The sequence below is a fragment of the Cyclopterus lumpus genome, chromosome 1 (genome assembly GCF_009769545.1).
Source record: "Cyclopterus lumpus isolate fCycLum1 chromosome 1, fCycLum1.pri, whole genome shotgun sequence".
NCBI lineage: Eukaryota > Metazoa > Chordata > Actinopteri > Perciformes > Cyclopteridae > Cyclopterus > Cyclopterus lumpus.
In genome coordinates, this window is record NC_046966.1 from 3,986,529 (window position 1) to 4,003,714 (window position 17,186).

Here is a 17,186-nt window from a genome sequence, read left to right on the forward strand (position 1 = left end):
CTCTGAATGCCAACAGAGAGAGTGAAGTTGGGGGTGTGAGGAGGAAGAAGAGGAAAAGCAAAAGGAGGAGGGTGAAAAGGAAGGAGGAGGAAGAGACGAGGAGGAGGGGGGTGGACAGATGGCAGAGGTTATGCCTGGCTGAAAGGGGCAAGACGGGAGGAGGCTGTTCCATGTGTGTGTGTGTGTGTGTGTGTGTGTGTGTGTGTGTGTGTGTGTGTGTGTGTGTGTGTGTGTGTGTGTGTGTGTGTGCTCCACATGCAGAGACTCATCCTTAAGAAACCCTCTGTAGGTCCTTGGATTTCTTTCCCTCGATTCCCCATGATTGCCAATAGCTGTCAAAGGTGCATCAAAACCCATTTAAATAAATGTCTGACAGACTTCCCCTTTAATATCTAACCCCGGCTCTCGGCCCGGTTGTCTTCAGTGATGAAGTAAATAATTAGGTCCTGCGTGCGTCCTGATTGACGGATGAAACCTGGTGAAGGTAAACCACAGATAGAGCTGAACAACATGCTGTCAAAATCGGTGTGTCTCCACAATACAGCGCAGGGAGGAGTGGCAGAATGGGTAAGGGGGGAGAGAGAGAGAGATAGGGGGTCTTATTTACTGTCATTTAATTTGCCCCCCCCCAAGTTTTTCTTCTTCTTCTTTCTGACAGGTAATAAAAACGGGAGCTCTCCTGACAAGCCCATTTGAATTTGGATTGAATAATATAACTCTAGGGTTTCCCACAGAACGCTCTGTCCAAGCGTGCAAGCGGCGCAACACACACTCTGCCTGCCCCCATGCGTGTGTGCACGTGCATGTGTGTTGATATAAGCGCGCGCACACACACACACACACACACACACACCGCCTCTTGAGTCACTGCAGTTGAATGCAACGACAATAACGAATAACTAGCCAATCTCCTGCATCTTTGCCCAACCTCTTTCTCCGTTTTCTCTTCACCACCCTTTCCTTCATCCCACCTCCTCTTCCCTTACCTCATCCATCGCTCCCCCCCCCCCGCTCCCCCCCCGCTCTCAGTAGCTGCTGAAATCCCATTCCCCGTGGGGGCGGGCTAAATTGAATTGCCGTGTTTATATGAACAACAGGGCCGTTGCTTTAATATACCTTAGAGTTTATGCCTAATGCCTCCCCGCTAATGCCGCTGGAAGCTCGACTGTGTGTCGCTTTTCACGGGGGCCGGTGAAAGAGGCGGTATGGAGGGAGGAGGGCTGGAGAGATGCTCTGGGAGTGTGCTTGTTGTCTGCGAGTAAGAGAAAAAGAGGCGAGAGGCCTGTAAATACGTCTGAACAAGTTATCTTGTTTTATCGCATCCTACAGTATCGCACGCACAAAGAGAGGGGAGAAAAAAGGGAGGAAGATTTTTTTCTTTTCTTTTTTTGATTAGTGAGTAATGCTGAATAAATATCCGGAGATTTGGTTGAAGGAGTCGGTCATGCTCATCGACTTGCAAACATCCTCCATTTTCTCTCCATCCCTCCCTCCACCCCACCCTGTCTTTCTTTCTTTCTCTCTCCCCCATCCCCTTTTCTTTTTCCCCCCTCCACCGGCCCCTGTGTTAGCCTACAAAAGGCCCACACTACAAAAGGGAGAGAACCAGGACCAGAGATACTCGACCAGATTATTATCGATCGGTCTGCACTTGGCGAGGGGAGGAAAGACGCGCTCACCTGCGCGCACGCAGAACTCTTTCTGGAGATACCAAGTCCTGTAATGTTGCTGACCACTCTTAACAAAAACAAACAAAACAAGAACATTTAAAAGTAGTGAATATTTGTAAAAGATAGCAGTGTTGATTAATCTACATGAACCGTAACTCATCCATTTAGCTCCTCTCTGGTCTCGTTGCTACCGAGTGGCAGGTTCGCGCTAAGGATTTAGACACAAAGATGGAAAAACAGGAAAGAAATACCAGAGAAGAAGAAAAAGGCACGCATCTTAAGCTGGTATTGGTGGAACGTTACGCTAACCGCTAAACAAAAATGATTTCTAAAATGTGTTAAAACCGTTCAGTGCTGATGCAGTTTCGCATTGTTTCTGTACCTTTAGACAGTTTCCCCTCCTTTTCTCAACATTTCTCCACCATATGTGGCATATTCCCCTTCTTAGCTTTAGGATTTTCTGTTAAACAATCGTGTCTTAGAACAAGAAGAGAAACGCCATCATGGAATGACATTAAACAAGATCCTCCGCTCATAGAAGTTTAAAGTGCTTCTAGAATCTAGCTCTGATAATATATTTGACTTGCTGTTGCTGACAATACGTTCTAAATCAATACTCAGAGAAATTTAGAAACCCACCTTTGATCAAACGGTGGGATTTCAACCAGTTGGGATTACATTAAATTACAAATTTGCTCCTTGCGCTGCAATTCTGGTCAAATCTTTTTATTTTTTTGTGTTCAACATAATAAGAAAGATGTTTGAAAAACAAATATGTAAATAAAGAGCTGCAGGAGAGCCTGAGCCACATTAAAAGTAAGCTAAATCAGTATGTGAAGGCCGCATACAACCCAAAAGCATTTCTATTTGGAGGATCCCTGACCAAAAAGGTTTGCACTCGCTCCCCCTAGACACACAGAGGAAAGCTCACGTTAATGGCGTGATGAACTCTTGCTTGTTGCCTGGAAGCCTGCGGCGAAAATGTCAATGACTGAATTCCCCAAACGAGTTGGTAACCATCTCCTCCGCTCGGGTTTTATCCTCAATAATTAATTCATGGGCCTTTTATCCATCCATCAGAGAAGAAACCTCGTTATCTGTAAAGAGTTGGCGTTTGCCCGTCTTTAGCGTGTTCCAGCAAATACCTACATCCTGGGTGTTTAGGAGGATTATTAACTGGCAAGCTCGCCGACCCTAAGGGGACTCCTAATTAGTGTTTTATTGAAGGCAGGTGTGACGGAAAGGTCAAGCAGTTAAGCGAACGCATCGCAAAGTACCGGCGTCGATGGAATGATACGTGGCTGAATAAAAAAAAAAATCTGTGGGGGCGACATAAGAGAAACAAAGAGAGATGAAGACAAGGGGGAGGTGGGGGTAGAGAGAGGTAGAAAGAGAGGAGGACGAGGAAGGCAAGGGCGAGATTGACTGAAATATGGAGAGTGCCAGCGAGGCCAGACCAGGCCCAGCTGGTCTCTGGCTGACGAGTGCCTTAATTAAGAGACGTGGGGAGAAGCCTTGGAATGGCCCCACACACACACACACACACACACACACACACACACACCCACGTGTGCCTGTTTAGCAGTTTCCTCTCCAGAGGCTCCTGGCGGTGTGTGTGTGTGTGTGTGTGTGTGTGTGTGTGGTGGTACACTGCCAACAATCACACACACACACACCCTCCTCTGGGACCTTGTGAAAAACATTGCTATTATTAGGAAGCCCCTTTTGCATACCGGAGCGAGTGTGCTAACCCTGAATATGTGTTCTTCCTCTGATCCTGTTGACTGTTAAACTGAACTTGTGGTTCCCAAAAACAGCTCGGCTGCAGCGCTGGTGCCCACGGTACGGGTGGGTGGGGATTTTGTCGGTCCGTGACTGCATTTGCACCACCGCCTCATCTTCCCCCCACTTTCCTCGTGCCCCCACCCCCAAAAAGCGTATTCATATTAATATTAATATTAATATAGATCCCTCCAAACCCTCCCCCCTGTAAAAAAATACCACCACCCTAGGCTACCAGTTAATAAAGCCCTCTCGGCGACCCCTACCAGCCCCAAAAGAAGAAGAAAACAAGGAGAGACAATAAGAAGACTGTTCTCCGGCCAAATAAAACAGAAATTAATACAGCCACAGCCCCCCCCCCCCCACAATAATTTGTGGGGTGTGGAGACAGAGGTGATTAAGTGATTGCTTAATTATAATGATTATTATTGGTAATTGTAATTGACTTTTCTTTCCTCCCCTTCTTCTCCTCGGGTCTTCTTTTTAAAAAGGGGTGGGCGGTGAAAATGCACAAGGGACAGAAAAAGACGGGGACAGACCAGTAAACGGGAAAGCACTTGAACATAAACTAAGGGGCTTAAGGTGTGTAGGCTCAAAAGTTTGTATTAAATCGTGTGCGTGTTTGTGTGTGTGTGCTGATCTCTTATCCTGTAGATTTGGGCTTTGTAGCTCCTTAGAAAAGACATCATTGCTCTCTCTGGGATATGCTGGTTAAATAAAGGTTAAAGAAGACTTGGATTCCCTATGCTACCCCTACTGCTCCACCCACCCACCCACACACACACACACACACACACACACACACACACACACACACACACACACACACACACACACACACACACACACACACACACACACACACACACACACACACACACACACACACACACACACACACACACACACACACACACACACACACACACACACACACACACACACACACAAAACTACAGTAGGGACCCTCTGGTCTCCAGTTTATTTCCCCTTCTTTCAGGCTATGGTTACTGAAAACGTGGGGTGTGAGTGTGTCTGTGTATTTTTCTTTAGCTCAAAAATAAATTAAAAACGCATCACATTCGTTCTGCAGCGAACTTAATGTTCAAACTCACAAAAATCAAAAAACATGCGGATCAGAAAACGCACGGTGCTGAGAACTCTTTCATTTTGTGTCACATTCTTTCTCTATTCGGAACTAAAGACGGTGAAACCTGGTTCCAGTGGTCCAGGGCACGGTTATTGGGCTCACCTCAGGCGTGGTGAGGCTGACACCGGCGTCCTCACTCGCACGCACGCACGCTCGCACACACGCACACTTTTACGTGGAATGTTCTGACATCTCCACGACGCAGAATATTATCGTTGTCGTCAATAATAAAAATTCTTGTTGAATTTAATAAGTTTCCAGATGCCTGGACTGCAGAGAGAGTGTGAGCGTGTGTGTATGTGTTTAGCCAAAAGTGTTTTCTACTAGATGATATTTGAATGTGGCCCCTTGAAGAACAAACAGCCGTGTTAATTCAAATGAGCACCTGCAGTCACGGCCGCAGATGTATGTGGGTGTGTTTTTTTTTAGGTTCCAAGAAAGAAAAGAATAGACACATTTTCATAGATTATTTGGACAAAGGCCACTTTCAGACAGGATGGCTCGTCTCATCCAGATGCAGATAAATGTGGTATAACATTTTTTTTTAAAAGAAAGGTTAAAGTTGCATTATTAAAAACACTTTTTTTTTTTCCATTGCCCAATTTCACATTTGATCACAACCATTGAACTAAATCCAAAAGCAATCCAACACAAATTCATTTCAGCCTGTGAATACTCAAACGGCATCGACTTCAAGCTTAAAAAAAAAACAGACCGCATGTGAAACGGCTCGCAAGATAAAATTTGTTTCGTTGGTCTTTAAACCAGATTTGCAGGTTGACGTCTTTTTTTTCCCCTGGTAACGGAGCCCCGGTGGGTCCAAGGGGGCTGTGTGAGGAGGCTCGGACTGTGAGGAGCCGCACGCGACAAGAGATCCGGCCGCGTTAGAGCCGCTCTGAGACGAAGCTGACCCTGACCGATCATTTTCAAGGCCTGTCTCATCCACTTTAGCTTACCCGGTCTCATCTCTTTCTCCCCCTGTCTGACGCTGAGCTCTCCGTGTGTCCGTGCGTCCACGCGGAATGCTTCGGCTGCACACTCAAGTTCCTTCAGATTTCAATCCAAAAAATCTAGTCTACTCCCTCCTTACTGCCGTTCTCCTACTCGTTGAGAACAATTAATTTGAAAGGAAAACTATGGGAAAAGACCAAGATGGCAAAAAGGTGTCGGGGATTAAACCAATGACAGAATTGATCCGACGGTGGATCTGAGACTTCCTTCGCGGTTGTGCGCACGTTCGGTGGAGTAGTTCTTGAGATGGATGAAGGTGGGTTCAGGGGGGAGACGCAGTGTACGAAACACAAGACTGTGAAACACAAGTAGCACAAAGCAGTAGCACAAAGCAGTAGCACAAAGCAGTTGCACCACGCGCGCTGACGAGTGCACCAAGCAGACATGTGTTCAATGTGCGACCTGTAGCGTGGAGGCCAAACCCAGACATTTATTTTTGACAAATGGAAGGCGTCGGCGCCGGAGAGGCACTCCTCGCACAGGGAAACGACGGCGCGCGTGACTTTTTTTTCATGTTACAAAGAAGCCGCAGATTGCAGTTGTCATTATGTTTCGGCGACTGGCAGAATCAAATGATTCTTCAATCAATTTTTTCTATTTTCTTCAAAGCATCGATGCTTTCGAAATACATTTCCCACGATTTACTTTGCAGCGCGCTAATATCAGGCCCGCACAGTAGTCTCATCCGATTTGCATATCCTCTGTAAAAACTGGATAATACAAGTCAAACTATGGCACAGCAATTTCATGGTGTGTGTGTGTGTGTGTGTGTGTATGCCTGTTCAAACACACTGTGTGGTAGTGTGGGTGTGGCGTTACACCTCGTGTGGCACTGGGCAGCCAAGATAAGAGCTGATCCTATCCATGCCTCCCTTCTGCAGCGCCCGCCCACGCCCACACACACACACACACACGCGCGCACACGCACACAAAACTAGTGTGGTACCCAACATGCCATTGTAATCTCATTTTACAATCCCCGATGCCCACAGCCGCAAACCACACAGAGAAAGCCAACTAAATCCAGATTTCGCGCCGGCGTGTGAGCTAAGGTGATACCGGGTAGGTCACCTGGTAGAGCGGGCGCAACACACACTACAGCCGAGACTTTACCACAGCGGCCCAGGTTCAAATCCGACCTGTGACCCTGCGTTAGCTGCTTGTCTTCCCCTCCACCGCCCCCCTTCGCTCTTCCTCCTACGGCTTCTATTCCTCTCTATCTTTACCTGTAATATCTAATTAAGATGACAAAAAAGCCCAAAAATAAATCTATAAAAGATGAAGATGACACACTTTAAAATATACAAAAGCTAGCTTGGGGACTCAAACTGCAGGAAGAAGATTCAGGCCCAAAGCAGCATCACTCATTTACACACACACACACACACACACACATCAGAAGGTACAGAGTGGAAAGACTAATGCTACTGCTTTCAACACTCAAATGTTAGACGATAAAAACATTCTTGTTGCGCCGAGGCAATCTGAGCAGCATGACAATACTGGAAGGAACAACACAGCGGAGAGAAAACGATGCTTCAGGAGAGGGAGAGCTTACCTTCCTCCTCTGGGAGATAGCGAGAGTTAACCTTTGGGTACAAACATAAATCTTTCTCTCTAATTCACCAAGACTTTTAGTGATGCGTGCACACACACACACACACACACACACACTCACTCACTCACTCTGATGTGATCGGCCACCCCGATAGCGAGCCAGAAACCGACTCTCTAAGCCTCAAACAAAGTTTTGGTGTGCACTGACCAAGACCAAGGGGGGGGGGGGGGGGGGGGGGGAAAGAAGAGAGAACTGTGGGGAGCAACAGAGAAAGAAAAAGGGTGACCACTGAGTGAAGTTTAACCACTTACGATTCAAGTTTAGCTCCAGCACACCCCGCCTACACGCCGGATTCATTCACAGTGCATGTGCACGCACGCCTCTCCGGGTGGGAGAGGCACTGAGCTGGATTTTTTTTCCCCTTCTTCTTCTCCCCTCTCTTGTTCCGTCTGGTTGCTGCCGGACGGCCCCTCGCTCATCCCCCCTTTTTTTTCTCTCTCTCTACTATCTTTTCTCTTCTTCCCCCTTATCCAGCGTCCCCACAGATCCACCCACCGACAGCTGCCCCTGTACGGCCAGGTCACAGATAGCTCCTCCGGCTGTGTGCGCATCGGTGTGTCCGTGTGTTTTTTATTTTAAAATAACTAAAAAGTAAATAAAACATGCGATGGAGTGAGAAAGAAAAAAAAAGAAGATGATTGTAAAAGTATGTGAACAAGTGACACCACGCGGGAGAGGGATGGAACGAGAAGGAGAGAAAGAAAGGATTCAATTTCTGTGGGGCGAGAGGGGGAGGCTAAGTGTAGTGAATGTGATTTGATGGGGATGCTGAGACGGAGGTTTAGGCGTACAAACACTATTAGTCACTGCTGTGCAAACCTGTTACTCACATACCCACACCAATGTGGGGGAAACGACGACAACAACAACAACAACAACAAGCTAGGCTCCGGGGCTACAGGAGTCAACACACAACGTGGCGTATCAAAACAGAAATCAATCTTTTTATTTATTTGGTTATGAATCCAACGGTTAGTGTAGTCGTGATAATTCAACCTAAGATTGGCCTTTGCTCTGCATTTCTGGGTGAAATAAAAAGGGCATGTGAAACTAATTCCCACACGAAGAAAATTAGCATAATTTAACCTCCAGCAGCAGACAGAACAAGAGGAGGAATAATCAAACCTGTATCTCATTTCAATAGAACATGGCTACTCATTGTATACAGCATCTACTATATACTCATTTTCCTAGTTTTGCTTTTCTTGCTATTTTTGCATGAAGTACGCATTAATTCAAAATGCTTTACCATTTTTGGAACGCAATTTTGCCACGCCACTGGAGCTGCAAACAATTATTTTCATCGATAGATTCGGGGAATTGATTGATAATAATTTATAAAATTGTAAATGATGTCCATCTTCATTCTCCCAGAGCTCAATGTTTTGCTTTCTCATACTTTGTTTTAATGTACGCAAACTAAAATGAACATTTAGTATGCACACTGTTTTGAGTATACTAACTCAGCGGTCCACAACTTTTAGTGTTCTTTATGTCTACTCCGTGACTTAGTTTTGGTCGCTGTCACTGCAGAAAAAGCTCTTCACAAAGACAGGATGTTGGAAATGGAAGCAGGTTTTCAGTGCTTTTTAAAAGATCTCAGATATTCTGCCTTGAGTTGTTGTCTGAAACGTACTTTTACGCCGTCACTAGTTACAATCAGTATGTCACTGATTGTTGCTAGCTTGTGGGTTTAATTTTGGGGGTAACGCATCACGCTTAGACGCACAGGTCCTTTTGCTAATTAAAACATCTTTACGACCTTGATAATCAATCAAAAACATTTTTCATTCACCAAGGGACCCACGGACCGGTAACGGGCCGCTGTAGTAACAGACCCAGGTTGGTAGGGTTTCCCCATGGAAGTAGAGTTTCCCCCATGGGACCTTATTTTGTAAAAAAACAATATGGACAGCAGTCAAAGGGGAGAGACAACTATTTTTGTCATCCCGTTTAAATTGTGCCACAAATTACACACTTGATGTTTGTTGATATTTTAAAGATCCTTTTGCAAGTCAAAAAAGTTGCAGTTTGTCGATCAGTGTCTAGCCGAGTAGCTAGTTAGCCGAGCTACGCTCCACGTAAAAGTGTAACTTACAAGACTTTTGGGTGTGTCGTCTTTCTAACTACGCATCTTTCACATTTCTTGATGAGCAAAACTATCTTTCACATTGACAAACCTCTTGCGTGTAATTCATTCAAACAGGATCAAGAAAGGATTTGTCTCTCGCTGTTGACTGACATATATTATGTTCCAAAATATGGTCCCATGGTGGTAAACCTCTAATCAACAACTTTATCATTTAAAATATATCCTCTGATCTTGTGGTTAACAGTAAATGTTCTATTTCAGAGACCTGAGCTGGCATATTCTATATTATCATCAACAATGTGTTACCTTGTCTCTCAGTGCAGTCTGACTAACAGGAGTAAATGGTGTATTTGTTGGGGACTACTTTCAGCTGTGGATCAATACCCATTTGGTGCACTAGCGAGTGTTTACGGCAGCAGGACCATTGAAAACAAACTAGTGTTGATGTTGATTGTAATTCATTAAGATGTCAGCCACTGTGGCTCATTGATGTGGTTTTAAACCTTTCTGGACAACGGCGGAGCTCTGCTGCACAGAAGAAAGTGTATCAGGATCCATTCATTGTTTGTTTTTTGTCTTTTAATAGAAAAATATATTTGCTCGCTTTTCCAAACACATACTCAACCCACTGTTACAAATTACTGTGTAGAATCAAATTATCTCGCAGCTCAAGACTATTGAGGCTCGTCCCTGAAATTTCTTTGCCTTCAATTCCCCCCCTTCTTTTTTTTGGGGGGGGGGCTAAACCCTCCCCCATTCCTCCTACTTCAAGACCCCTTCCTCACAACGCCCATGACCCCCCATGCGCCGACATGAGGTCAAGCTCCAAAGATCACAGAGAGAAGCCAGACGAGAGAGAGAAAGAGAGAGAGAGAGAAAGGGAGTGAAACAGAGACAGAGACCTAAAATCCTCCTTTCCTCCCAAAAACCAGGCCAAAACCCTCAAGCCTTCCCACTAGCTCCAGACCCCCTCCTTTAGCCCAGTTGTGTGTAGAGGAGGCAGTGAGCACTCTTGCAGAAACATCAGCCCAGGCAAATTCAAATGAGGAAGAAACGGTGAGAGAGACACAGAAAGAGGGAGAGGGAGAGAGAGAGAGAGAGAGAGAGAGAGAGAGAGAGAGAGAGAGAGCACAATAGTGAGAAAATAGAATAAAAGAATGATATGGGAGCGAGTTAGGTAGGAGGGAGAAGGGAGGGGATGGGGGGGCTGGAGAGGTTGCTGAGGCTGCAGGTTAAGATAATGTGTAGATCTGAAGAGATTTGCAGGGAACATTTTTATTCATTTTTTGATTGCTCCCATCTCTCCCGACCTCCCCTCACTGCGTTGTTTGTCTCTCCGTTTGTTTATTTTTGGCATTAGCGCTACGACTGCTGGCATGCGCGCGCGTATGTACACACACGCATGCTGATTAGAGAGCGGAATAGTTTATAAAATACAAATACTCGCACATTCAACACACAGCGCACACAAGCACCCTTTAAGATGGTCTGCGGAAGCGGCCGACTGGGCAGCGCATCGCAGAAGTCTGAGCGAAGACGCACCTTTGTTGCTGTCGGACCCGCAATCCAGGTTGAGCAAGATGCACTGGTCTCCGTCCTGCGTCCCTTGACCCAGGATCATCCAGTTCTCCAGAACATCCGAATCGGACGACTCCGACTTTGAATCCGACGAGTCGGAGTCGGACGCGGAGGTGCTGGAGTCCACAGTCACCGGCGCACTGAGACTCAGTTTCTTGCTTCCCTAGATGACCAATAAGCACATTGCAGATGTTAATACAAAAGCATTCACATGCGAGATTATGCTTTACTGAAAGGATCAAACCACTAGGAATTTAAAGTAAAAGAAAAATCTAGAAAAAAAAATTTAGTAAAGGAAACACAAAGTGGCCCGAGGGGCGAATCATTGGTTCAAAAACGTTGGGGTCAGACACAAAATAACCCTCTAAACTCAGATTGTTTTAAATGAAAGAGCATATATCCAACGTGCCACTTAATAATATGGAACATTGTCAGCGTGTATCTGCTCTACAGTGTGCCGCAATCGTTAACATTTCTACGGAAAGTTGGAATCTTAGCCAGCGTTACTTCCGCGTCCAACCAGCACATTGTTACCCGACGACATTAGTTTGAGTTTGCGGTTACATTTTAGAAAAGCCACTTTCATGGCTAGTACATAATACGGTGCCATGAAAAAGTATTTTCTCCTTCCTGATTTCTTTTCTTTTTCTATTTGTCACACTTAATCCTTTCAGATCTCCAAACTCAATTGAATTAAAGACAACCAGAGTAAACAGAAAATACAGTTTCCCGTTTCGATTTCATTTATTAAAAGGAAAATCGTATCCAACGCCTCTGTGGTGTAATTCCCCCCTAAAAGAGGAATAAAAAGGAATTGGACGATGCCACTCCAAAACCAAAGCTTTATTTATTTGTGCCCATTCAGAGCTGAACTCGTCTTGCTGCATCTTCAGATCACGGACCGATGACCGGACGTCCTCCTACAGAATGTTCTGGTAGAGACGAAGTGCTTCCGTTAGCTACGGCGAGTCATCCGGGTCCTGAGGCAGCGGGACGTCCTCCGCAGCATCTCGCTCCCACCACCACGTTTAAATGTTTGCGTTAGTTTTACAGCAGACGGCCCGCGACTCATCAGTCGGCGCAACATTATTATGCGAGACAAGCGTTTCTGTTTATTTTGGTTAGTCGTGGTTGTCAACATTTCCAGCCTTAGAAGTGGCTTTGTAACCCTTTCCAGATCGATATCGACAACTGTCTCGCTCATCTCTTCTGGAGCAATCTTTTGATGGCGGCATATTGTGCTGCTTGTTGAGACCTCTTTGCCGTCTTCACAGTGCTGGAAAGGGCTTATTAAAGCGAAGTTCAGATGCAACGGGGCTGGAAGTAATCAAGCCTGATTGTCTCCAGTCTAATTGACCCAAAAGATCAATTCAATGTGGTCCATTGGCTGCCGAGTCTGTCCGGTCAGAGACCGGTTCTTGTTTGTATTGGTATCCGATCAGCAAGACCGCATTGCGTTTGGATCTCAGCGAGGCTGGACAGCACGTGGGCACAATCCGGACAATTTATCGACCACGGGTCATGCATCGTCTTCCCCGAAATGTGTCAATCCACCATTTTTACAGCAGCTCCTTTGAGCACAAAACATATCCGCTCACGACCTGATCAGGCCGGTCACACTGAAGTGTGGACGCACAGATGCCGACACAGCAGAGTTCTGTTCTGGCGCATTACGTATTTTGTGCTCACCGCCAGGTTGTTTTTGACTCAATTTTGTTTAAAGATCTGAAACAGTGAAGTGTGACAAACACGCAAACAATAGAATAAATATCTAGAGCATCGAATAGAAATACATATAGACTCTGGAATGGGTAAATACCTTTTCATGGCAAATGTATGTCGCAGTGAAGTACACATTTAAGATATGTTTTACAGGATTCTCAAAGGTCGGCTGGAATCTGCATTTTAAACCAACCCATGGAGCTAATGATAGCTTACTAGCTAGCTATGTTGTCTTTATCAACAGCCAGATGAACAGCTGGCTGAGCTAAAATCAGGGATTGCTTTCGGGGATGCCGATATTAGAGGGTAACAGACACTTTTTTTGCTTTAATATATCCGGATGAAGTAAATGTTGATTGCACAATGTAACAGCCTACGAGCCCGCCCGCTTTCACTGTGGACAGTAGCCAGGCTGCTGGCGGTAGGCATGCTGCTAAATGACTTGTCTACACAAGCAAGCATGCACACGCACACACACACTACCTGTTGGGCCGGGGTGGAAGTCTGCCGTCGGCGTAGGTTTTGGCCCTTTAAGCTGCAGACCCCTTCATCATCATCATCAGTGTCATTCTCGGAGATGGAGATGACGTCCGGGCTGGAGTCAATCACGATGACCTCCTCAAAAAATGACGATGCCGACCTCGGACTTTTAGGGTTCCCCATCTTCTGTTTATTTAGTTTCTCTTGCTTTTGCCTTTTCTTCTCCTCGTCCTCCTTCTTCTCCTTCAGGAGCTGCTGTAACTTGCTCAAATCGGGTGACGGAGACCTACTTTCTCCAGTGTGTTCCCCCTCTCCGTCGGCATCTATGGCCTTCTCGGGCCCTTCAGGCTGCTGGCTATCCTGGCCTTCTGCCGTCTCCCCCCTGTCCTCCTGCTCCTCCAGAGCCCTAGCATTAGAGGAGTAGTGGAGCTGGCTGTACAGGTGGAACTCCAGCTCGCTGTTGGCCTCGGACCCATCAGAGTCCCCTTCATCCTCTTGGTAGAGATGGTCCTCCAACTCCCTCCGATCCAGATACGCACAGTACATCACCCCTGAGCACGCTCGCGCCACACACACATGCGCACACCTTGCCGACGCTCACACCTGGTGAAGATGGAGCAGACTGCAGGGATAGAAACACACAAAATCTAGAGGAGTTATTGTAGGCCTCGCAAGTCATCACAACTGCAATCCAAAATGACATAACAATAATAGCATATGCACTATAATATTGTTGACAGCTGTTATCTCTCGGTTAAGATGTCAAGACTCCACATAACATCTGCTTATATTTAAAATATTATACTAAATAATACTTATATATTAATATAGTATATATAATTATATTTCATAGTCAGATTTCTTACTCCGGCACCTGTAAGAATCAGACTTCCATGTCAAAACTTCTAGAATTCTTGACCGGGAATGTGAAAAACATTTTTTTAAATTAAGATTACGGACAACCATGCGCAATTATTACAAATTTCTTGAGCTCCCCGGGTAAAACTAGTCCTATATTAAAACTGCGCTACGGAATAAATTAGGAATAAAAGTCTTTTGAATATTACATTCAAGGCTGCAACTAAATAACTTTTAATATTTAATTATAATTAAAATACTGGTGTTTTCTTAAAATCTGTATACAGCTCATTTATATGTGCCACTCTCTTAATGCAGGTTGGCCAATCCATCATCACCAATTCAGGATAACCAATTGGTGTGTTATTACCAAAATTGTAAGTTCATCTTTTCTGCTCTAAACTGTCCATCTTATGCAAACAAAGTGATATAAATTATTAAATGTATTTCTACAGCACTGAGGAATGAGTGAACACCGGCCGCATCAATCACAGGGAGGGCACAGACTTTGGTCTTGTTTGGAAGTCCATTGGGGCTTGTTAACAAAGCTGAGAGAGAGCAGGGATCAGCTGCACTCGGAGATTTAAGAAACAGCTTGGATTCAGGTTTATTACCTGTGAGGCGATGCTTTCAACAACAAAACACTTTAGCAATACCTAATCGGGGCCCCACTTTGAATGTTAGAAACTGTGAAATTATCTTCTTTATACACACACCTTAAATACACACACACTGTTGCTAATTTGTCCAAATCTCTGTCTCTCTAACTCTCTCTCTCTCTCTCACACACACACACACACACACACACACACACACACAGGACAGAAAGGGAGCACCGGCCCATTGCTCTGTCCAGTCCTGCGTGTCTGTGCCATGATGGCTGGAGATGATTGGCTCCCAGACCGCACACACCGCAGAAAGGCCACGCTACGCGGTCACAAGCTGGCCGCCGGGGATTAAAGGGACAGAAAGAAGAAGGGTCTTACCGGCTGCCGAGGGAGAGCGACAGTCTTGAAGTTTGTCGCACGGAGACCTGGAGCCGACAAATGACTGACTGTGTTTTACAGGGGCGGAACAGAAAGCCCCCCCCAGCACAGCCATGGGTCAGACTCAGATGTGTTCACTTCTTCTGCCCTTGTTAAAGCTCAGCACAGGACTGTAAGGGTACATGCAGACTGTATATTGACATCTCCCTGACACTCCCCATTAGTAATTGTTGCATCTGTTAAGGTGGAACAACTCCCACGAGAGCGATTGCATCAAACACAGAGCGGCATGTGCTTGAGTCCGGAGGTCGTTCAGGTTTTAATAGAAGTGAATGGGAGAAGTAGCATATATTTGTAGGAGAGATATGTAATGGGACAAAATGTCTGCTGTGAAATCAAATCAACATCATAACGCTGCCCCCGCATCAACCTAAGCACTTAATGCTTATTAAAGTATGTTTTACTTAGAAGATCAAGACTTTACTCAGACATCATCTAAGTTATAGATTTAACAACCCAAAAGTAAACATAGCAGGGGAAACGAGTTCCAGCTCGACCAACTGCATCAATAATGCTATAAAACTATATAATAAAAGGGGCATTCTGCTTAATAGAAACTTTTACTTTTGATAATAATGAAAGCACATATTGGTGTCAGTACTTTAATAGCTACTTTTACTACTTAGGAGCTAGTTGGACGTGTCTGGTGAGTCGTTGATGACAGAATCATATCAAAGCACCCCTGTGTTTAGTCAGTGCGTGTGGAACGAGAATAGGAAGGGTGACGGTGAGAAATGAATTTATAAATTCACTGATTTAATAGTGTTGGTTGCCATGGTGTTTGGTTGTTTTGGGACACACACACACACACACACACACACACACACACAGTGTAACGTCACAGAACAAGGTCTCCAGAATACCCAGCCCAGGATATAACACCACGACAGCAGAAGAGTGTTATGAATGTGAATGCACTCTGAACTGCAGTTAGCCCGGTGTTAGCCCCGGCTAACTACATGCTAACGAGCTAGCAGATGGACTGAGACACACGTTCGTTGGCTCTGCAGGGAGCAACAGCTAAGTGACTATCTAACGTTTAAATGTACCTCCCAAAAACACATAGGGCCACCAAAAAAAACGTTGTCGCCATTTCTAGTCACGTCCACATGTCCCGACAGTTCACGCTAGCATGTGTACCTCCTGTCTGCACACGTGCTTTTAGGCAGCAGAGCAGTCGGGTCCGATGTAAACAAGGAAGCGTTTCAGTTCCGAGTGCGCATGAAAGAAAACAAATGAATGGAAATAAAGTCCTCCTATTCAAGGGCACCGCTATATGTGTTTCGCATGTAATGTCGCCAACCACGAGCTCACCTTTATCCAACCAAACGGAGAGGTTACAAGGGTCGGAGCAGCACTTCCAGTCAGAGGGAGACAGACAAACAACTTCCGGGTTGGTCCGAGGAAAATATGTTGGCCGACCGTAACGTTTCACTCCGTACTGCTGGAGACTGCCATGGCCCTGGGTGGCGACCAGAAAGCGTCAGTAAGAAACCTTTCGATAGATTGTTTGGTTGGAGTTCGAAATTGCTGGGCTGGATATTATGTTTCCAGAAATCCAAGCACCAAGGCTTGAAAATGTGTCCGGATTTTTAGAAACACATAGGACTCGAGTTAAAGGACCAACTTGAAACCCCATCCCAGCAGAGGCACGAGAAACAGTTTGCATATGGTTTAAAAAAAAAAAAAAGTGTAACATTGTTGTTGTCATCTTTGTTGCTTTAGTTCAGTTGTGTCAGTCTGTTGTACAAACTTTGTTTTATTATAATGCATTATATTCCACGGTACACCACTTTTACATTTGGTTTTGGTTTTATCCTCGACCGAGATTGTGATGCTACAATACTGCTATATACATATTGATATAAAAAGAGCAAATCATTGTACTGTGATGTGAAATTATTTTAATGGTATGGGAAAAAACAAAACAAACAGGGGGATCTGAATGGTTGAACTCTGCTGTGATGCAAACAAACTGACGGTTGCACGTGTTCTAGGTGCTCAGAGAATACCCTGAAACTACTTTATTGTGAAACATTAACTCTGATTATGAAATGTCATTACTGAAGTTGATGTGGAATTGTGAACTGCAGCTGCTTTACTTCCGAGCCATCGTATCTCATTCTGCACACAAAAGATCCAGCAGGGCCCTGCACAGTGTTTCACTACATGGACCATT

At 45.2% G+C, this 17,186-nt stretch overlaps 1 protein-coding gene across 4 annotated transcripts in view; it reads right to left on the bottom strand.

Moving 5' to 3' along the window:
• Positions 1-16,513, bottom strand: part of zcchc7 (zinc finger, CCHC domain containing 7) — a 43,664-nt gene extending 27,151 nt beyond the window's left edge. Inside the window, exons 1-4 of one of the 4 annotated variants that reach the window (XM_034533482.1) lie at positions 16,322-16,513; positions 14,948-15,117; positions 13,107-13,725; positions 10,866-11,064 (exon numbers count right to left, since the gene is read on the bottom strand). In XM_034533482.1, the coding sequence (XP_034389373.1) occupies positions 10,866-11,064; positions 13,107-13,649 (742 nt within the window). In that variant the 5' untranslated portion in view covers positions 13,650-13,725; positions 14,948-15,117; positions 16,322-16,513. Of the gene's footprint in view, positions 1-10,865; positions 11,065-13,106; positions 13,726-14,947; positions 15,118-16,056 lie in introns of all 4 variants that reach the window. The other 3 variants (XM_034533473.1, XM_034533466.1, XM_034533457.1) reach the window with 3 other exon arrangements.
• Positions 16,514-17,186: the final 673 nt, after the last annotated feature.